At 43.6% G+C, this 22,940-nt stretch overlaps 2 protein-coding genes across 9 annotated transcripts in view; one reads left to right on the top strand and one right to left on the bottom strand.

Moving 5' to 3' along the window:
- LOC123758464 (Smrter) overlaps positions 1-22,940 on the top strand; it is a 730,161-nt gene that overhangs the window by 672,220 nt on the left and 35,001 nt on the right. For all 8 annotated transcript variants that reach the window (XM_069328783.1, XM_069328777.1, XM_069328778.1 and 5 more), the window contains one exon: positions 7,743-7,837. In XM_069328783.1, the coding sequence (XP_069184884.1) occupies positions 7,743-7,837 (95 nt within the window). The remainder of the gene's footprint in view (positions 1-7,742; positions 7,838-22,940) is intronic.
- Positions 13,355-17,643, bottom strand: LOC123758521 (zinc finger and BTB domain-containing protein 8A.1-A). Its single transcript, XM_045742979.2, has 5 exons — positions 16,459-17,643; positions 15,219-15,486; positions 14,668-14,906; positions 14,278-14,559; positions 13,355-13,879 (listed from the first exon to the last, which is right to left on the bottom strand). Exons 1-5 carry the CDS (start codon positions 16,762-16,764, stop codon positions 13,355-13,357), a joined length of 1,620 nt encoding a protein of 539 aa, XP_045598935.1. The 5' UTR covers positions 16,765-17,643.

Genomic DNA, 22,940 nt, shown 5'->3' on the forward strand with positions numbered 1-22,940 from the left:
CAACTGTTAGCGGGACAATGTAGTTCTGACAGTAAAGTGCATGTTTTTGTTCTGTTAAGTGCTCTCAAGTTAATTGTGTATGGAAAATACATAATCTGGCTAGAGACTTCTCCCACCACAATTGCCAATAATACAGTTATATAATTTAATTGAACTTTTCTGTCACTATTTTTGGAAGTTAGGACTGTTGCCTTATTCCATATTTAACAAATATCAGCACATTGCTTTCTTACCCTGGAGGCCTGGTCGACGACCGGGCCGCAGGGTCACTGAGCCCCGAAATCATCTCAAGGTATCTTAAGGTAACCCCATGCCATGATGCCCTATGCTGTAAAGTGTGTCCTTTGTGGGTGCTTCGCTTTCTCTTCCTGATTATTTTATTAAGAACTTTGCATGAAGTGCATGTTAGCAACATTGGTTTGTAGCTTAGGGCTTGCTGTCTGTCCCCTGTCATGAATGCTGTTAACCCTTGCCTCGAGTATCATCAGAAAATGCAAGTGTGCACATTGGTATGAATTTCTATTTATTGACATGAAGGTCTGCATGAAATAAAATATCGTTTTGGTGGGTGGGGCATATTAGTGTAATTAGTTTTAGTATCAGAGCATTGGTTGATTGCCAACACCTGACTTCCTGACTGCTGTAAACTGCCACTACATTGTAAATGAATACAGTGCAACCCTTAACACGTTCGCGCACGGATCGTGTGCTCCGCAGATATGCACGGTATGCTCCCGGCGGTACGGACGAGCCTGCTGCGACACCGCAAATGTGTATACTCTGTTCAGTTTCCTCACCTTAATTCTCGTGCTACGTCGTTCGTTCTGGTATCATTGTGTTCGTAATAGCATTGCCTACAGGTATATATGCATATAAGGTCCTAAAGCCCGGGGTGGGTGCCCGGAATCATTGCAAGGTAACCGCAAGATTTTAGCTTGATGTGTAGCTCAGTCTTCTCTGGGAGTTGTTTTATCTACTTCGATGGCGAAGTCAGTTGATCCTTCTGAACCTGTGGGGGTTTGAGGTATTTGCTTTTACAACTGGCCACTGCTCCATATTTCATGGGAGGATGTTTTTCTGTTGCAAGCATTGGGCAAAGGCAATGCCGCTGCTGTGTCAGAGCCTTTGGGGCAGGCTTCTGAGGGAGAGCCTGTGGAGGGTCTGTGAGTGCCCCGGAGCTTTTCTTGGACCTTGGATACCTCTGTAGAAGGCTTTTTGCTTTAGAAGAAAAAATGTTCATGTCACTCCTCTGTATGAGTGTGATCGCTCGATTGTTCCACCTCACCCACAGAGAGGGTGATGATGCTCTCTGTGTCATGCATTCATTTTTGCTTAGGCTTATTATGTATAAACATTGTGAGTGAATTAACATTGGGTTGTTGTGTTCATCGGGAATGCTCGGCCTACCTTCTGGTGCGATTCGGATTTCCCGGTGGGCATGCCAAAGTTTTAACACTATCGTGCGCTGTTCGTGCGGGCCACAGAAATAACGTCGTGCGCCGTTCAGTGCGGGTGAGCATGCGATAGAATTGCCTACAGGGGTATATGCACATAAGGTCCAAAAGCCCGCCGTGACTCACCACAGCAAAGCCTAAAGTCGGGAAAGTTACCTGTGAGCGCGCAAAATCAGTAAAATGTGTATACGCGTTTCAGTTTTCTCACCTTATTTCTCGTGCTACTTCATTCATTTTGGTATCATTGTGTTCACAATAGAATTCTCTACAGGGGTATATGCATATAAAGTCTAAAAGCCTGGCGTGACTCCCCACAGCAAAGCCTAAATTCCGCCAAGTTGCTTGTGAACAAGCACCAATTGGCACACCTGCAGACTAATGTATATACTCGTTCAGTTTGATAACATAAATTTTCGTGTTATGTGTTTCATTTTGGTATCAAATTGTTCGCAAAATAAAGGCGTGTATTTTAAAACTAGTCCCATAATAATAGAACAATAAATTGAATTTTAACAAATATTTTAACTTTTGGACGCTCATCACCACAAAATTATTTATATATTTCCAGTGATCTGACATCAATTTTCGTGTTAAGTCTTTCATTTTGGTATCAAATTGTGCGCAATCTAAAGGTGCTCATTTTGAAATCACTCACAGATTGATTGGATAAAATTTAAATTTTTAACAAATATTTTAATGAGTGACTCTGGACCTCGTCACCCGAGACGACTCGAGAGAAAAATGAGTGACAACGGGCGGAGGCAACGGAGTGCGATAGTGTTAAGGGGCTTTCTAGTTGTTCTGCGATTTGTTTTCTTCGCCTGTAGAGAGAATGGCATTGCTGTTCCAGTTTGCATCGCTTCCCCTTTTTTTTTCTTAGACGTATATGGGTTCAGCATATTTCTGAAGTGACAAACCTTATTTTTTCGAGGCATTAATTTAGGGTTGCCCATCCCAAATCCTTATCCTAACCCCTTCCAAGTACTATATAGTCGTAATGGCTTGGCACTTTTCCCTGATAATTCCCTCCCTCCCATCTTATTTTTGTGAGGTCTTAGATTATTATTTCCCAATTAATCTTTAAAGTTGAACTTGCTGAATTCTCCTCTAGAATTTCAGACTGGCTGTACAGGTCTATTACCCATGATTGTCTGAACTGCAATTAAGTTGTAATCTGAGTTACAAGTATTTGTAATCATAATGTTTCTGGTCAATTCATTATTATTTGTGAAAAAAAGGTCTAGTGTATTTTGTTTTCTGGGTTTTTTTTTTTTTTTTGCTAATAATTGCTGGTTTAAGGCAAATCTGTCACACATCCATAATAGGTAATTTGTTCATTTAGGCTACTTCCTGGGATTCTCTTGGATATAACTGTATTTGCTACATTCTTCGATTTTATGTGCTACAGGTTGAAGTCTCCAAGGAAGATAATGTTTGAGCCTGGGTTTGTGAGGTTTTCTTAGCAGTATTCTGTTTTTAGTAGTTGGTCTTTAAACTGCTGAGGATTTGCCTCTGGTGACTTATATACAGTGATGATAACCACATTTAAATGTGTAGGTCAGTAATAACTAGCATCTTCACAGCGGATCTTTATGCTATTCTCTATGCTCTTCGTCTCCTGCTTTCTCGTTGTCAATCTTCCTTTGTAGTTGTTGTTGACTCTCTTGAGGTTATCTTGATGATTTCGGGCCTTTAGTGCCTGCGGCCCGGTCCTCGACCAGGCCTCCACCCCCAGGAAGCAGCCCGTGACAGCTGACTAACACCCAGGTACCTATTTTTGCTGCTTGGTAACAGGGGCATAGGATGAAAGAAACTCTGCCCATTGTTTCTCGCCGGTGCCTGGGATCGAACCCAGGACCACAGGATCACAAGTCCAGCGTGCTGTCCGCTCAGCCGACCGGCTCTCGAAGTGCCCTCATGGCTCTCGGGTCCTTTAATCCTGTTCATCCAGTGTTTGTCGAGACTCGGCATTGGCTGTTTCTTATTCACAGTAAATTTTAGTCAGTTGAGTTTTGCTGGGTTCTCAGCCATATTGGTATTTCTTTAAAACTTGCGGATGCTGCCGCCAGGGAAGCTGTCCGCTCTTGTCCCATCTCTCGTAAAAGTATTCCTTATTCCGACTTTTAGCCGGTTATCCATTCCTCCGTCCTTACCCATGGCAGGCTTGGTCTTCTGTTACTTGGTAACAAACTGCGTACTCTTAAGAGATTTGTGTCCTCGTGGCCGTCCTCCTACCACCGTAACTGGCGATGGGGAAAAGGCTCTGGCGAGGTTGCGTATTGGCCGTACTTGCTTAACTCATGGTCACTTAATGGAGCACCGCCCTGCTCCTTATTGTCCAAATTGCATTGTCCTTCTTACGGTCGTGTATATCCTTGTTGAATGTCCTGACTTCTGGGACGTGCGTGTGTCTTGTTTTCCCGACCGCCCCCCGCGGTCGCTTGTCCCTCGATAGAATTCTTGGCGACTTGGATACTTTTGATATCGTTCACCTTATGCGTTTCTGTTCTCGTATTGGCATCCTTGGTGATATTTAGCGCCCTCTGATTATCCCGCACATTTGGTGGTGCTGAATAGCCTTCCCGGTTTGGTGCCTTCTTTTGATAATTACTTACTAATGTAAGGCGTTTGTAAGCAATCACTCGATGCTAACCCCATTTGATTGGCTAATTGGTTTCCATTAGTCAAGTCAAGGTCAGTTTCTTGATAACATTCCCCGATTGATTAGCCAATTCAGTTATTTGAGATTTGTGGATTTAAAATTGGTACAAACGGGATTTGTAAATTTCTTTGGGTAAAATGTGTTGATACAGTATTATAGACTTGAAACTAGCACAACCCCTGAATTGTGTGTGTCTTGAGATTCAACTATGCTAGTATTATAGGCTAACTGAACACTACTTATATGGTAAAACAATAGTTTAGATCTTTGCAAAAATAGTGAAGGTTTTAGGTTGATTATTGAACCTTTTTATTATTTTTAGAATGCATGCAAATCACTTGTGGTGAAATGACCATTACTTGTGGTAATGTAAGGGTATGTTATGGCAGATAAAAGTCTCTGTTACTCAATGTGGCCATTTAGCATCATAGGTTTTGGCATCTTGTAACAGTACCCTGTCTCCCTGTCCTGACACTACCCTTGTTTAAGCAATAAAGCAAAGCAATATTAAGCCTGCTTTCCAGCACAATGTGATTTCATTATTATTCTTGAAAATCTTGGAAAAGTTTTTGAAATATGTGCTACTTTTACAACTACAGTATTATCACTTTACAGTACTTTACAGTTGGCAGCTACTACTACTATACTGTCATACACATCATGAATGGCAAGTATTAGTACTGTAGAGTCAAAGCATTAAAGATAAGTGGGACTAGCTGTGTATAAAGTATGAAGATGTTTAGTCAATTAAGGCACACAAAATAGGTAACATTGATATCTTTGTGGTGAGTGAAGCTCCCATTGTGGATTGTCTGAAGCTTTGACAAAAACACACTGGTAACTAGTCTGTCTTAAGTAAATATATTACAGTTTAGACCAACATTTAATCAAAAGCTTATAAAATGCCAACACTTCCATATATCATAAAGGGGGTAATCCCGCCATAAATAGGATATTGGTAGCATTAAACTCAATAATTCCATAAATCTTGAGGTAATGTTGGAATGACATGCCAAGTGATATTTAGGATTTGAATATCCTGCAACACTTGAAGGTGTTCAGCAGTATTTGAGACTTGGTGCCTTCATATGATTACTTATTGCATGGAATTAAAATATCTCTACAGTCTTGTGCAATGTTCTTTTAGGTAAAGCTAAGTAGAATGCCGAGGCACATGACAAATGGGACTAGTATGCGAAGAGAAGTGGAAGGAATGGAGCATCAAATGCTTAACATAACAAATTTATTTGTCAGTTTTGAGAATTCTACTCCAACAGCCTAACCAAACAATAGCCTTGTTTGCAGTTGCCTGCATATCTACTACATCCCGGGTGACCTGGAACTTTCTGCAGGAATTTTCATAGTGATGAAATTCAATCCAAAAGTCTCAATGAAAGGCCCTGAAGATTACAATATTTTCCATTAGATAGGACTCGTTTTAGGTTAACTTTTAGCTGAATACGGTATATATTGTATTTACATGCACAGAATGTATTTTTCCCTACAAAAACACTTGATAAATGCATGATGAAACATAATAAGTTTTTTTTCCACAAAATATCTTCGTAAAATAGGTGTTTTTTTATTCTGTACCAGCAAATATGGTCTACCTGTGGATATATGGGTTTTGTAGTACAGAAGTCTACATCCTTCAATCACAAATTGAGGATCCCTGGTTTGATTCCCAGGGTGGACAGAAATGAGTGGGCACATTTCCTCACCTGATGCTTCTGGTCACCTAGCAGTAAATAGGTACTTAGTTAGACAGGTGTTGTGGGGTTGCATATTGGGGAAGGTCTGTAGTTATCCTAGGAGGACCTTGATAATCTAAGGTACAGGCTTCCTGTCCCTTACAATAGGAATAATTTTGTATTTTTCATCACTGGGTTACCCATACTATGATGATGACAACGACTTCTGATTCCTGTTAGCAGGCCAAGAGTTTTCCATTATCATTGCTCATGAAAACCCTTGCCCTGCTAGTTTTCCCTGGAACATGACCCAGCAATCAATTAACTATATACTCAATTACTGTTTGGTGAACAAGAGCTAATGGTTAAAGGATTGGCACCCAGTCAATCCTTCCTGGCAAGGATTGGAACCCAAACTAACTCACTTTAGACACGGAGTGTCTATTCACCTAGTTGTGATTGTGCGGGTTGAGCTCTGGCTCTTTCGGCCCGCCTCTCAACTGTCAATCTATCCACTTTTATTTTCTTAGTCTTCTGCATTGTAGTCTTCGTTGTCTTCTTTGTCTTTTCGTCGTCGTCTTCGTCTTTTCATCTTCGTCGTCATCTTTGTCTCTCACGCACACCCCCAGGAAACAGCCCGTAATAGCTGTCTGACTTCCAGGTACCTATTTACTTCTAGATGAACAGGTGCATCAGGGTGAAAGAAACGCTGCCCATTTGTTTCCGCCATTGCCGGGGATCAATCTCTGGTCCCTGGGATTACGAATCCCGAGTGCTGTCCATTCAGCTACCAGGCCCCTTTCCTTGTCATCACTTGTGTGTGTTACCATTAGGTTATCAGTTAATGGACTTCAGTTTTATTGACCTAAAAGTAAATGAGCTACAAGTAGAGAAAGTAAATGTGTTTAGTTCACATTTTTGGTATATCATTTCTCTTGAATTGACTTTTGCTGTGCTGGCATGTGTGACTGGCACAATGATTTACAAATGTAGCAACAGATTTTGTAGGAAAGAGCTCGAGATGAAAAATGAAATATACATTTCATTGCAAGGGTAATGCTGCCGTATAAATGTAGTGGATAGAAGAAACTGCAATTCTCCAGTAGCCATCCAACTCCAATTGGTTTATACTGTTCCTCTGCTTTTTAATTAAAATTATGCATAAGTTTGCACTTCAGTTTGAATAATATAAAAGAAAAGCTTTGGAACAGGACAGTGGAATTGAACTGGCATCCTGGGTGATTCGAGGATGTTATTGTGATTTCATATTTATGGATAATGTAAAATTCTGAGGCAAAGTTGTAATATAGATTGCAACATTTTAGTAAAATGCAAATATAGTACTGTGTTCGCTAGCTCAAATGGGCAGATCCATTCCAGACTCTTTCCACAGTAATTATTGTTGTGTTGCATCCAAAGTTGTTTATTGGTCATGTATATTAAACATTATTATTAATGTTAAAATGTTGAAGCTGCACTGTGGATTCAAACCTTCACCCTTGATCTGAGGCATGTGCACTACCGACGGGGCCGTGATGAGCTTATATCACATTCTTGTGATTTAATTGTGCACTACCATTTCTAAGGGTGCAAACAATATAATTTTCTTTTGCACACATTTTAATATCAAGGTCACTTGGAAAGTGTGTGTGAAGTACTTAGTTAAATTTATGCAAGTCTCTTATTTTCTCTTGCAACTGACGACAACAGTTTTGCCACTGGAACAGCATCCCTCTGTTGCATCTGACCTTTCAGTAGATCAGATTTAGTTTCAGTAGGTGGCTATCGTACTGTACATCAAATTTACCATCCCTTAATGCTATTATGTCATTCGGTAAGTATTGCGTACTTTTCATGTAAATGAGACTTGTGCCATTCCTCCCAAGTTAATGATGCATCATGGATCACCTTTAACCAATTCCTTCTTCTTGACAGTGACAAACCTGGAAGAAGAGAACGCTTGCGTAAAGATGAGGACAAGACCAAAGATGCCCAGGATTCCAGTGATGAGGATAATGCTGCTGAGCATGGTGAGTACCAAGTTTGTGGTTTATACTTGAGACTTGGCTTATGCAGTGCTGATCATCTTACCCCAGGATGCAACCCACAACACTCAACTGTTTCCCATGTGCCAATTTTTGAGCTAGATAATCAGACTTGGTGTAAGGAAGTCTGGCCATTTCATCCTACCTTGGAATCTAACCCAGGACCAAGGGTTGCATGTAAACTAGTGAACTACTCACTTGGAGTTTTATCATTTTCCTGCATGTGGGATTTGGGGCCTTTTGTCTTACTGTTTATCATATTTTTTTTTTTATTATGTGCAGCATGTATTTGTTTAATTTTGAGGTTGACAAGATTTGGGGTTTTTACTCGGTGATCTTATGAAGTGCTACGAGTTTTCGAGCTGCTTAGCCGACTAATGTCTCCAGTTGCTATCCGTGTAATTTTGCTAAATGCGTCTGCCAAATATAATTTTTTTTTTGTGGATTAATTAAGATTAAAATTGTTAATTTAACACACATGATAGTAATTATGATATACACTGGTACATACAGGAGTGTTTTGATAGTGGGTTTGTGTTGGGTAGTGCTGTGGTCCAGGATGAAGACAAATGTCACGAGTATAAAAATAATAGAATTTAATTTTATTGGAGACCTTTACCAGAATTTAACGGGTTGTAATGGATATGTAGGCATGTGGGCCATTACCTGCAACAGCCATACTAATCAAGTCGCCACCAGATAAGTCTTGCTACTGGCCAGGCTTGGAGAGTTGAATAACTATCAAAATCAATACAGAAGGTGTCATTTGAGCTTGTCAAGGTGGTCCAGCATATGAAGTACGGTACTTGTCTACCAGTGACTATGGGGAAGTAAGGTTTTCTCTCTCTATTCCCCACCTACTAGCCATCTTATTAAATTCTTTGTAGTATCTGGCCTAAAAGTTGTGAAAAGATGTAGCTTCCACAACTTTTTCTTAGTGTATTCCCAGTAGTGTATGATACTAAAATAGCAGAAAGCTACAACGATTTATTGTTTCCACAGTGACGTGGAAACTTTCTATGCAGCTATTTACGTAACAGTGTGCATGTGAACCTAACCAAATTCCTTATGATAACTATGGCCAAGGGCAGTCTAAACAGTGTGTAATTCCTGTGGTATGGTTTTTGTTCATATTACATTCTGGCTTATGCATGTGAATCCCTTACCAATACTATTGGGCTTAAAATGTTGGAAGGATCTATATATGCTTGATTTGGCTGATTGAGATTTGAACGTTGGGCATTTGTTTGCTTAAAGAGGAAGGTGGGGAGTTTAGGGGCAAATAGCAAACACAAAATAGAACATGAAGCAATTGATACAACCTGGACGAGTTTAGGTTCTGAAAAGATGGCTGTGAATATTGTAGGTTTAAGGAGCAAATTACTGAGCAATATAATAGGTGTTGAATCACTGAATTGTTTCAGTTGTAGATTAGATGTATATATATATGAGTGAGTTGTGTTGGGTATAAATGTGGGCCAATATGCCTTCTGTAGTTTCATTTATTCTTATATCATGTTATGTTGTATTGGTTCCTTGTGTATGTGTATCTGATGTGTAAAGTAAATATCTGGTGTGTGGATGATTGTGTAAAATATTTCTTGGGTGCAATAAGTAAACTGCGATGGTCTTTGGATAATCTGGAACAATTGGGACTGTATAATGTCATTTATTGCAAGTTCTAATATGTCTGAAGATTTGTTTCGTACTTTTTTAGGAAAAAGTTGTGAGTGCAAAAAAAATACACACGTATTTTGTAGTAGACATAGCTCCTCTACACAAGGGAGGGAGCAAAGCATTGGCAAAGAATTATAGACCAGTTGCACTAACATCGCACATAATAAAAGTATTTGAGAGAGTCAGGTCACCAATTTCATGGAGACCAATGACCTTCACAACCCAGGCCAACATGGATTTCGAGCGGGAAGATCGTGCCTCTCACAGCTACTTGAGCACTATGATAGTCACTGAGGCATTAGAAGAAAAACAGAATGCTGATGTGATATACACAGACTTCGCAAAGGCTTTCGATAAATGTGACCATGGCGTGATAGCACATAAAAGGAAGTCAATGGGAATAACCGGTAAAGTAAGACGCTGGATACTCGGTTTTCTGTCAAACAGGACTCGGCGAGTAACGGTCAACCATACAAAATCTAGTCCAAGTGCAGTTAAAAGCTCTGTACCTCAGGGTATAGTTCTTGCACCGCTGCTTTTCCTTATTCTCATATCAGATATAGACAAAAATACAAGTCACAGCTTCGTATCATCCTTTGCAGATGACACAAAAATCAGTATGAAAATTACCTCGGCTGAAGACATTGAAAAACTTCAAGCTGATATTAATAAAGTTTTCGACTGGGCATCAGAAAATAACATGATGTTTAAGTGATAAATTCCAGGTACTCAGGTATGGTAAAAATGAGGACCTTAAACATAATACAGGGTACAAAACACAATCAAATGTGCCCATAGTAGGAAAACAGCATGTAAAGGATTTGGGAATAATGATGTCTGATGACCTAACGTTTAGGGAGCATAACCAAGCAAATATTGCGACAGCCAGAAAAATGATAGGATGGATTACGAGAACTTTCAAATCCAGGGATCCCATCACAATGGTTGTACTCTTCAAGTCACTCGTGCTGTCCCGTCTTGAGTACTGCTCAGTACTCACTTCCCCCTTCAGAGCAGAAGAGATTGCTGAAATAGAGGGAATACAGAGAACATATACGGCACGCATAGACGCGATATAGCACCTAAATTACTGTACTGGGATCGTCGCAACGTTCTCCAAATGTACTCACTAGAAAGAAGACGAGAGAGATATCCAATAATATACACCTGGAAGATACTGGAGGGCCAAGTACCAAATCTACACAGTAAAATAACAACGTACTGGAGTGAACGATATGGTAGAAAATGCAGAATAGAACCAGTGAAGAGCAGGGGTGCCATAGGCACAATCAGAGAACACTGTATAAACATCAGAGGTCCATGGTTGTCCAACACCCTCCCAGCGAGCATAAGAAATATTGCCGGAACAACCGTGGACATCTTCAAGAGGAAACTAGATTTATTCCTCCAAGGAGTGCCAGACCAACCGGGCTGTGGTGGGTATGTGGGCCTGTGGGCCGCTCCAAGCAACAGCCTAGTGGACCAAACTCTCGCAAGTCAAGCCTGGCCTCGGGCCGGGCTTGGGGAGTAGATCTCCCAGAACCCCATCAACCAGGTATCACACACGCACGCACGTACGTACGTATCTACATATACATTGCTGCATTTTATCCCAAATATCAGAAAAGTTAGGTTGGAAATTCTGCATAACAAACATATTTATAATTTATCACCCACATATTTGAATTAGCAAGTCATATTATCGGGACACCCATATATGCAGTACAGTACTGTAATTAACACTTTCGCGCTTTATATTAGAGATAACTCGTCACTGGTTTTTCTTACGATTCCGCATAACTGCCTACTTTTCTCGTCAATCGAAAAAATATTTCTATAAATTCCATTTTTAAACCGAAATGGATGGGGATACTTTTGTTTTGTAGAGAATTTATTTGCGAATTTTTTTGGTACCAGAATGAATATTATATCACATAAACTTCTATGAGTAAAAAAAAAAATACACAAAGTATGTTTGGGGGTGTGGCGAGCGTGTGGCAGTGGGTTCCCCTTTAGCCGTTGATATATCCAACACGTGGGAAATATTTGTATGTGTTATGTATATGTCTGTGTAGGGAATTTTACTGCGATCACTGTCATACAAATTATAAAATGTTTCAACAAGTATAAACATGACAAACATCAAACGAACAAAAACAATGCGTTCGTTTCTGCCGCGAACGCATACTGAGCGACGTGGTTCTATATTTGGCGCTTCTCTTACACATGCTTTGTACCAATGTTATACAGTTCATCTTATAGGAAATTTTATTGCGAACACATTGGTATAAAAAAGAAATACGTACATAGAAAAGTAGGGTCAGGAAACGTATAAACTTTCCAAGCATGATTTCCCCCCTGTGTTTTCGCCAGTGCGCTCGCGGCTAACTACTCTCCACTTCACACACTGTTGCGGGTGGGCAATTACCTATATTAAACATTCATATGCATATGTCCGTGTAGAGAATTTTATTGCAATTCCAATGATACCAAAATTAGCGATGTAGGACAACTGTAGGCTTCGCAACCATTAAGAAAGTGGAAACATTTTGTTGCTGTTTGGCGCTCTCGGCGAGTGATCTGCATAGTTTTTTATTTGGTGTTGATACTCCTTATGCTTGGGCGGCATTTTATAGGTATGCTCTGATAGACAATTTCATTGCGAACACAGTGATACCAAATTTAAATACGTGCACCTATAATTATTGTCAGGACAGTCAAAAGAGTGTACACTTTTTCGGTCTTACCGCGTAGGCGCGCGAAGTGCCGAAAGCATCTAGGGTATTGTTTTTTTTTGAGCGCCGAGAGCGCGAAAGTGTTAAGAAGCAAAATGACTGGACTGATTTTGTTCAAATTCTCCTGGAATCTGAATAATCAAGAGTAAACTCTGGCCATTTGTGTAGTGTAACTTTATATTTACCTGAGGGTCACCATCTATAGTAGCCTCGATGGGTCAGGAAGCCAGAGGCTTGTTAAAAATTCCCACATTGTTCCTGAGGATATTTTCCTTTTTGAATATTGAACTGGAGAATGCCTTGTTATTTATGGCGTCTGTGAGTAGGCGAGTTGATGGACTTATTACCCTATCGTGAAAAAAGTATTTCCCGTTTTCTGGCCTACTTTATGGGTTGTGCTTGAAGTCGTTGCCCCTTGTGTGAGATTCATTGGTTTGTTTAAAGAGGGGTTGGTAGATTTTAAGTGGTAAAATTTAAACCATGACACCAAACCACCATGTGGATTTTTTAGTAGTTATTGCAGCCTCCTCTAGAATAATTTTCTTGGCTTATGGAATTTATAGAAGCTTATGATATATTTTATTCTGAATCTATTACATAACATAATTTTTATATAAGATATGTAGAAGGTTGTCATTCAAGCAGGGGGTTACCTCAGCCATATTAGCTTCTTAAGCGTTTGCTCATAAATATGATTATGTACCACTCATGGGTATTAAGGAAGTTGAAGCACTTCTTAATAGAGAAATTTTGTGACTTGATATTTGAATTAAAGTGGCTCTGAAGAATATTGATAAAAAATTACAATGTGCTGGTTATAAAATATTTGCCGACTTGAGGTTCCCCATACCTGGTACTGTATATACAATTAGGTTAAAGTCATGTGGACCCTCTAGATGTTTTGGTACAGAATAATCAACTAAAGGTATATTAACATATCTATGGTCCTCACAACTTATGAGGACCTTACAGTGCATTTTCTAAGTTTATATGGTATAAATTTGATTAGGGTTGATCTTATTGCCATGGAACAAAGTAGAGGGTTTAGTTAATAAAATAGTTGAACACATTAATGCTAACATTAGCAATTTTATGCAACTGTAGTGGTGGTGATTGGAGTGTTGGCAGGGGTGGAGGCAGGAGTATTGACTGGTGTTGGAGTGGGGGTTGAAGAGGTGCTGGTGGAGGGAGTCTGGTTTGCAGTCTTCTTAGTAAAAGTGGCACTCTCCTCATCCTGGTGGCACAGTCGACGGTGTTTGTGAACAAAATAATAACTGGGAAACTTTGAACCACACGTCTTGCAAGGAAAATACTGGACATTAAGGTCGAGGATCTTGAGTCCTTCTGATGGCGCAGGAGAAAGATTCCTGCTGCTGTTAGGAGAAACACTGCCACTCTTAATGCTCCCGTTGGCAATAACACCATTGGCTCCAGAATTGCTGTTGCTCTCCCCTGCTCGCTCTTGCCCTTCAGAGTGACTTCCTCCATCTTGTGGGCCATCTGTGACCCCAGAAGAAGAGACACCTGAGCCACGCGGTTTATCGACCTCGATACTTGTTCCACGCATCTTGTCAACCTCAACAGTAATCGGGTTGATGTGGCGGCGCATGTGTTTCTGGAATGTTAACTGGCTATTTAATGCATATTATGAAATTATACAATATGAGTATTATATTTTAAATCCCTTAATGCTCAAGATTTATAAAATCAAAGATCCCTTGTTTAATACAGTAATGTGTAAATGTATTGCATTAGGAAAATGCTAGATATCCAGGCACAAATGATCACAAGAACGGGATGTATCTGAAAAAATATTGAGGTCGTAAAGTGCTATCAAACCTGCACCCATGCATGTGCCCAGGAAGACCAAGGCGGCAGGGTCTATCCCATTTTAGCCTAAATATTTTCTTTAAATATCCATTTTTCTTTGTACCTTTACTTTTTCTTTATATCTGCTATTTTATATTGTGAAAAGCAAATGTGCATTTGTTTGTAATGTGTGACGATCCCTACCTGATAGCAGTAGTGGCTCTTGAAGGTGTGATTGCAGTAGACGCAGTGGTAGGTGCGACTGATGTGGTTGCTTGGCATTGGTGGAGAAGCAGCCAGGGCATTTTGTTGTGTCTCTCTCACAGCTTGCAGTCTTAGCAGGTTAGATAGTCCATCTCTTTCAGTATTACCAGAAGATTCTGGCAGGTCTCTCAGGTGTGGTTGACCAATTGCATCGTCACAGGAGTCTATGTCGTCCACATTTATCTCGGTCTCTGTTTCCGAGTCGTCGTGGCCGAGTAGAGGCTGTGGAGATGGTGAATTCTTAATGAAAAGGAATATTTAGTAAAACATTTTATCTGTAACTATTCCCATAATCCCAATTTTATAAAGGTGCACTTTTAACTCACTCACGTTGGCTCTGTATGATCTGTTAATAACACGCTCAAAAAACACTGGTCCATCACATGCTGCCACATCAATGACCACTGCTCCTGCATTGACCCGTCCACTGTCATCTACACTGACTTTGTGCCTGTAATGTGGGATGCTCTCTGGAGCTGTGTTTTCATCAGTGTGTTGTGGGAGGCTTCTCTCATCACCAACAGGTGCACCAGTAGTCTCCTCCAATGCCTCAGAGTCTCGCACCAAGCCTGTACCAGGAACATACTGTGAGATCCGTTGAAGTAACACACCGCATAAATGTTCCCGTTTAAATCTTTTCACATTTCTAGTGAAATTAAGTTTGTCTCTATTAGTGTGGGTAGCATAAAATAATTTTGACATTTAAGATTGTCTGTTGTGAGAGGCCTGGCTGTACAGTACAAGTTCAAAATAAGAATGTTTAAGATTTGGAAAAAATGGTGTTGGTGCTAAGGTACAAAAATGGTAGAATTTGAAAAATTTGTGAACATTATATAAGAGTAAACACTACTGGTGCTGTAGGGAGGGTTAAATATAAGTACCTTGCGAATGGTTAAGCGGGTGGTGTTGCAATCGGGGCCTGGTGGGTGTGGGTCTGACAATAGTGGCTGGCAAAGAGGAATTTGTGGATGTGGCATGTTGGTGGGGAGGAACAAGTCTGGCCAGGCCTCGCCATACACTGAGAGCCGGGGGCACCTCACACAGGCCCAGGGAAGTGCCAGTTGTAGCAGCACTAGTTGTTGTGGAGAGGAGTGCCTGGCACAGCGACACCACGCCAGCCATTTGGAGGAGGTGTCCTGCTAGCAACACCTGCATGGGTACAACACCATGTATTAGAGCAAAAGTTATCATCGAGTGACCACCAATAAACAGCCTCTTGTGTGTCAGAGGACTCTAATAGAAACACTTGGTTGGGGCTATGACTACTGTAAAGGTGATCAGTGTCAAGTGAATTACAAAGGGAAATGGAGCCATGTAACAAAATAGCTTGCAAGTATTTTGGGTTCTTTATGTATCGTTCATCTTAATTACTGGTGTGTGTACTGGATATATGATGGAAAGGGTAGGGTGTATATACATTGTGGATGACAAATGTTTTTAGCAAGGAAATATTTGCACATAGCATGCATGTTAGTTATGTTTTGGTCCATCCTGGACCCTTAGAAGGGTTGAGGATGGATCAAATGTTGTCACTTTTATTTTGTGTGTTGGGGTTGAATTATTTGTTACAGCTACATTATTGTAACATTCTGCACATGCACATAGAGTATGAAGGTAGGTATTTCATATGTGGGAGGGGGGGAGGGGGGGAAGGAGAGTGCAGGGGTAGGGGGTGACATGATAGAGGTGTACAAGTGGATGAAGGGGCATAACAGAGGGGATATTAATAGGGTATTAAAAGTATCAACACAGGACAGAACACGAAACAATGGGTATAAATTGGATAAGTTTAGATTTAGGAAAGATCTGGGTAAATACTGGTTCAGTAACAGGGTTGTTTTGTGGAGCCAATTACCATGTAACGTGGTGGAGGTGGGGTCCCTTGATTGTTTCAAACCCGGGTTGGACATGTATATTAGTTGGATTGGGTGGTTATAAATAGCTGCCGCGTATGGGCCAATAGGCCTTCTGCAGTTACCTTTATTCTTATGTTCTTCTCATGTACTGAGGAAGAGAAGCCATCAGGTTTTGGAATGACTGTGGGAAGATGGGAACATTGGTCTCATGAGCATGGGAGGGACTGAAATGTAGTTTAATTTTATGAAGAGCCAGAAAACTTGCCTCATAAAGCGTGGAGGGGGTGAGTGGCAGCCTTCCTGTGTACATGTAGGTGAGGATGGCGGCAAAGCCAGCAGGAGGAACATGAGGCAGTAGAAGCCTCACGTCCCTATCACTGGTGCTCGTGCTACTGCTGCCAGCAGCTGCCCCCCGTAGGTAGACACTATGGGAGGAGAGGACAGAAGTGTGGGCACGGAAGAGTCTGCCCCCGGCCAGTACCCAGGCGTCGTAGTCCTCATCTTCCGGCAGCAGGGGGCAGAGTGGGGGAGGTGGCCTCGTCGGTCCACTACCACTGCGAGTCTCACTCATACTGCAGCACGGGGGACGTTTTGATAGGCCCCTTCTTGTAGGGACTAGTTCAGTTAGATAATCCCCCTTTTGTAATTTTGTGTATTAGGCTTCTTGGTGAAGTTCCTTTGGTGTGATGAGCCGGTTCTTGGAGAGGCTCTTAATGTGGGCCCCTTCTTGGTTGGGGCCAAGTAGTTAGCATGGGGCAACTTGGTGGTTTGGGCCAGTTAGCACAGGCCCCTTGTTGGGTGGGGCCATTTGGCACGTGTTCCTTATTGGTTGGCACCTGTTGGCACCTGTTGGCACGAGGCCCCTAATTGGTTGGGACCTGTTGGCACGGGCCCCCTTAATGCTTGGCACCTGTTGGCACGGGCCCCTTAATGCTTGGCACCTGTTGGCACGGTCCCCTTAATGCTTGGCACCTGTTGGCACGGGCCCCCTTAATGCTTGGCACCTGTTGGCACGGGCCCCCTTAATGCTTGGCACCTGTTGGCACGGGCCCCCTTAATGCTTGGCACCTGTTGGCACGGTCCCCCTTAATGCTTAGCACCTGTTGGCACGGGCCCCTTAATGCTTGGCACCTGTTGGCACGGTCCCCCTGAATGCTTGGCACCTGTTGGCACGGGCCCCTTAATGCTTGGCACCTGTTGGCACGGTCCCCTTAATGCTTGGCACGGGCCCCTTAATGCTTGGCACCTGTTGGCACGGTCCCCTTAATGCTTGGCACGGGCCCCTTAATACTTGGCACCTGTTGGCACGGGCCCCCTTAATGCTTGGCACCTGTTGGCACGGGCCCCTTAATGCTTGGCACCTGTTGGCACGGGCCCCTTAATGCTTGGCACCTGTTGGCACGGGCCCCTTAATGCTTGGCACCTGTTGGCACGGGCCTCTTAATGCTTGGCACCTGTTGGCACGGGCCCCCTTAATGCTTGGCACCTGTTGGCACGGGCCCCTTAATGCTTGGCACTTGTTGGCACGGGCCCCTTAATGCTTGGCACCTGTTGGCACGGTCCCTCTTAATGCTTGGCACCTGTTGGCACGGTCCCCTTAATTAATGCTTGGCACGGGCCCCTTAATGCTTGGCACCTGTTGGCACGGGCCCCCTTATTGCTTGGGACCTATTGGTCGACAGTAGGTCCTGATTGGTTAAGAAGGGCCACTAATGGTTGGCACGAGCCCCACGGTAGAGGCCCACGTGCTCGGCTGCCGTACACACGCCCGTCACACTTGCTAGTGTAGTGTATAGTACGCCCATGTGTAGAATTTTGTCATGATTTTGATGAAAAATATACACTCGTATGCTTAGTGCTTCTCTGAGCATGTACAAGGGGCTCGAGGGAACGAGACTCGACACAACCAAACCCTGCGGAAGTGAGAGGCAGACTGACGTGCACGGTATGGGCTGTGGTGTCAAGTTAGCGCGGGCGAGGTTGTGCGGTGATTGGCCGGCCACGTTCTGTTGGAGCCAATGAGCGTCGAGTAAACAAAGCAGGCGGCGGGGTGCGTGTCTCGCGAGAGTCGCCGACGCCGCCTCTTGAGAATTGTATCCTCAGTAGTAGTGACCCGTGACCCACTATGTGGGGGTCACAGGGGAGGGAGGCTCCTTGTACTTGGCGAGCAAGTCCTCTCCCTGCCACCCCTCCCCTCCTCTCCCCTCCCTGCCACCCCTCCCCTCCTCTCCCCTCCCTGCCACCCCTCCCCTCCCCTCCCTGCCACCCCTCCCCTCCCCTCCCTGCCACCCCTCTCCTCCTTGCCACCCCTCTCCTCCTTGCCACCCCTCTCCTCCCTGCCACCCCACCAAACCCCTCCCCTCCCTGCCACCCCACCACACCACACCCCTCCCTGCCACCCCCTCCTCTCCCTTCCACCCGACCCCCACCCCACCCCTCCCCTCCCTGCCACCCCACCCCCTCCCTGCCACCCATACCCTCTCCTCCCTGCCACCCCTCCCCTCCCTGCCACCCCTCCCCTCCCTGCCACCCCCCCCTCCCTGCCACCCCACCCCCGCCCCCCCCCCCCTCCCCACCTGTACACCAAAAACATGTTGACACACTTCAAAATGTATTTTCTTTGGACAACTTAAACTAAGAGGTTGGAGAAAGGCGATCCATTACAGAATTAACCGTGCACGCCACATAGAAGGGGGAGGGGGGGCATGTGATGGGGCTTAGGGGTATGGATATGGGATGGGGGTTAAGTGTCTGATGGGGGGGGGTCAAAGGTATATGATGTAGGAAGGATTGGGGAGGTGTATGTTGGAGGGAGGGGTGAAGGTGTACTCTTGAAGGGAGAGAAGGGGCGGTGTATAATGGGGGAGGGGGTAGGTATATAATGAGGGGTGGGGGAGGTGTATGATTGAGAGAAGGGGGGGAGGGAGGTGTGTGATAGGAAGAGGGGGGGTACTTGTATGATGGTAGAGGGGGGGGTGGTTGTGGATGTCATTGCCCCAGCATCATCACCGACTGTGATCTGGCCTTAAGAGTATCAGTGATCAACCAAACTGTTACTTCTCCCGCTCTCACACTCGTTATGTAGGCCGCCACACTCCCGTGTATCGGACATCCTTTGTATGCCTTCATGAAGTTTTATTTTGAGCACAATTTGTATTTTATTGGTAATATTTCTCGAGAGGACTTTGATTTTTGTTACTTTGGTGTCTTGTATTATTGTATGGGGCGGCCCGGTCTCGCAGTTGGCCACAACGTATAAAATGCGACGCTTCTGCGGTAACACAAACGTAACGGATACAACATTTTGCCTAAAGAGAAACTTACGAACCCAAGCAACCCACCCAACATGTTGAGACCGATGCATAGAACACGTCAGTAATACGGTGCTTTCAGTTGTACTAATACGTCGCATTTTAACGGATTGGTCGATTTTGTGAAACAATGCGACGTATTTTGCGAGTTTGGTTGTCATGGACGTGTGATCCTGATGGTGAAGGAGCCGCGTCCTGCTGTAAACCCGTGTTGCTGGTGGTGTCTGTGTGGACAGGTAGGGAGGGGCGAGGTGAGGGGGGGGGGGATGGGGGGGGTCGAGGTGTGGGGGGGAGGATGGGGGGCGAGCTGACTTACACATGTGAACATTGCTCATAGCTGGCCCACCCCAGCTGGCATTTTGAATGAATAAACACAATATTGCTAATGGTGTTTACTTTTGACAGCCTCGCCTCCGCTGCCGCCACACCAATACACCACCACTACCCTCCAAGCACCATTTCCCTCCACTACCCCCACCACCCCAACCACCACCACTTCCCCCACACCACAACCAACATCACCCCTCACCACCACCCACCTCTCACCACCACCCACCTCTCACCACCACCCACCTCTCACCACCACCACTACCCCTACCACCCTTACCACCACTACTACCCTCCACCACCACAATACTCTAGATGAACAGTACTTTTCAAGACACTAGCACTCTCTAGGGTTGAATATTGTTGCACACTAACAGCCCCATTCAAAGCCGGATAAATTGTTGACCTGGGGTATGTGTCCGTTTTTGCTAGTATCCATTCTATAAAACTTCTAAATTATTGGGACCAATTAAAAGTTATAAATCTGTATTCTCTAGAGCGCAGGCGAGAGATACATAATAATCTACATGTGGAAAATATTAGAGAGACTGGTCCAAATCTGAACACGAATATTACATCACATGAAACCAATAGGCATGGCAGGATGTGCAAAATATCCCCTTTGAAATGCAAAGGTGCGATAAGTACGCGGGGGAGGGAGATCTCTATCAACAGCAAAGGCTCAAGACTTTTCAACACACTCCCGCTACACATAAGGGACAATACTGGACCAGCCTTTCACAGAGTTCAAGAGAACTCGATAAATACCTCCAAATGATACTTGATCAACTAGGATCTGAGTCATACGTCAGGCTGTGTGCAGCCGTGTCCAACAGCCTCGTTGACAAGGCGATCAACGAGGGGGCCAAGTTTATCCTACCCCTCCCAGGGGATAAACGCTTATCGTTTATTTATTTAGCATGGAGACGTTTATCCTTGGAACTAGCACAAGGAGGCAGGTAAGGAGGAGTGTAGACATTTACCAGTACGTCCTTCAAAAATGGGGAGGTAAATGTAACAGCATAAGTAAGTGCAATTATGTACTATTCATAGCAGTCAGGAATTGTACTTTTTTCACTTGATATTAAACCGTAGTGTCAAATATATTGTGAATATTTAGGTTTACCTGAAAAGCTGAATAGAAAACCACGACGTAACGTAACCTTCTTAGTGTTTGAAGATAAGCATTTTATTGCTTCTTAATTACAATTAGTACATAACCTATAGCTATATTAATATTACAGTTTTATAAAACTAATAAAACAAAACTAAAATATATCAATAAATTGTAAAGTAACTCCGGATATTTTCATATTTTGTATAAAATATCTACTGTTTAATAAAACTTAAAAAGAAAAAACTTGTGTATAGCGAATTGAACTTGCGAACTTCATATTAAAATTCTGAGTGTCTTAACAGAAAACGAGGAGAATAAATGGGGGGGAGGTAAATGTAACAGCCCCATAAGTGCAATTATGTACTATGTATGACAGTAAGGACATGTACTTATTACACTTAGTATTAAACCGTACTGTCAGTTCGGAGGATGGGATGACATTTACATACCTCAGACCAGCTAAGATGAAGGAAATAATTAGAACTTGACCAGTGTAGAAGATGCACAGTGACAGTAATGCAGATCCTCCAACATCAGGCTCCGCACAATGGTGACGGCATTCCACTAATAATTTTGATGAAAGGGAACAATACAAGAACAGGAGTACACCTACACCAGATCAGGTTTGGATACCCTCGTGCACGGGGGGAAAATAGACTTCTAGAAGGTACTAGAAGATTAATCTATCAGGTTCTAGAAGAATTAATCTAGAAGGTTCTAGAAGAATTAATCTAGAAGGTTCTAGAAGTTCTATCAGGAGGTAATGTCTGGAATGTAGTGAAATACCAAACAGTCCACAGGAATACCCAAGTGCAGAGTTACCAACCAAACAAGATTACTATTGATATTTAACAATACATAAGTTGTTTGTAAACACATTACTGAAGTCAGCATACGAGTCATAAACACCGTCCACCGCTCTAGTAGCACAGTAATGAACATACACACTTGGCCAAGCAGAGGCTTAGTGCCTCGTACTTCACGTCACTCTCCATACAAGAGATCAGGTCAAGCTCTCGTGTGGTAGATGATCATCTTAGTCGCCACACGGACCAGAGCACAAATACAGAATCGGCCAAACTTTTACTCCTTTACTCTAGTATAATGCTGGAAGGGGGCACCATTTTTGGCTGGTGTGGGGAGGGGGGGGGGGTTAGTTGGTGGGTTTGCGTGAGAGGGAGCACTATTTTTGAATGGGTAATGGGCACTATTATTGGGTGGCGTGGGCGGACACGATGGTGGATGTGTGGGTTTGGTTGGGTGGGAGAGGGGAGGGAGGGAGGAAGGGAAGGGTCACCATTTTTTGGGTAGTGTGGTCTTGGGCCGGGAGTGTTTGTCGGCAGCATACGCTATGAGCGGGTGCTTCACCTGCCTAATTAACAGATTGCCTGCTTATAAATTAATTAGCCATACCCCCGCCGTCTGCTCCACGTGCTGGGCCTGGCTCCTGCTAGGTGCTCACCGCAGCCATCCCCTGAAGGAGCCACCTGGCGGAGTATACCACCTGGTGCTCTGTGCACACCGCCTACTGCTGGCCACAATGCCTTAGATGCTGTAGCTGCTGGTGTAGTGCGGAGTGATAAATGGGTGACCCAAGATGGAGGAAGGGTACCACAAGATGGAGGCGATGTGAAGAAATAGAATGTGATGGCGAGGACATGCAGGCGATGAGTCACAATAACGTGGCTAAATTATGTTGCCCAAACCACACGCCAGAAGGTGAAGGGACGACGACGTTTCGGTTCGTCCTGGACCATTCTCAAGTCGATTGTGCCTATAAGAATGGTCCAGGAGGACCTAAACGTCGTCGTCCCTTCACCTTCTAGTGTGTGGTTTGGTCAACATGGCGAGGACATGTTTGGAGCAGGACAGCGGGATGGAGCCATCACTCAGGGCCTCCCCAGAGGCGCGCCATACGCAGGGATCATAATGTGCTGAAGGTTACACAACTTGCAGGCCACCCACACTCCAGGGCCGGACTCATCAAGCACC

Source organism: Procambarus clarkii, chromosome 22 (genome assembly GCF_040958095.1).
Source record: "Procambarus clarkii isolate CNS0578487 chromosome 22, FALCON_Pclarkii_2.0, whole genome shotgun sequence".
Classification (NCBI taxonomy): domain Eukaryota; kingdom Metazoa; phylum Arthropoda; class Malacostraca; order Decapoda; family Cambaridae; genus Procambarus; species Procambarus clarkii.

Coding starts and splice junctions, on each gene's coding strand:
- LOC123758521 (XM_045742979.2), bottom strand. CDS start 16,764: ATGAGTGAGACTCGCAGTGGTAGTGGACCGACGAGGCCACCTCCCCCA. Junction 15,487..16,458: donor CCCCCTCCACGCTTTATGAG/GCAAGTTTTCTG, acceptor GTACCCATGCAG/GTGTTGCTAGCAGGACACCT. Junction 14,907..15,218: donor CCCGCTTAACCATTCGCAAG/GTACTTATATTT, acceptor TTCCTGGTACAG/GCTTGGTGCGAGACTCTGAG.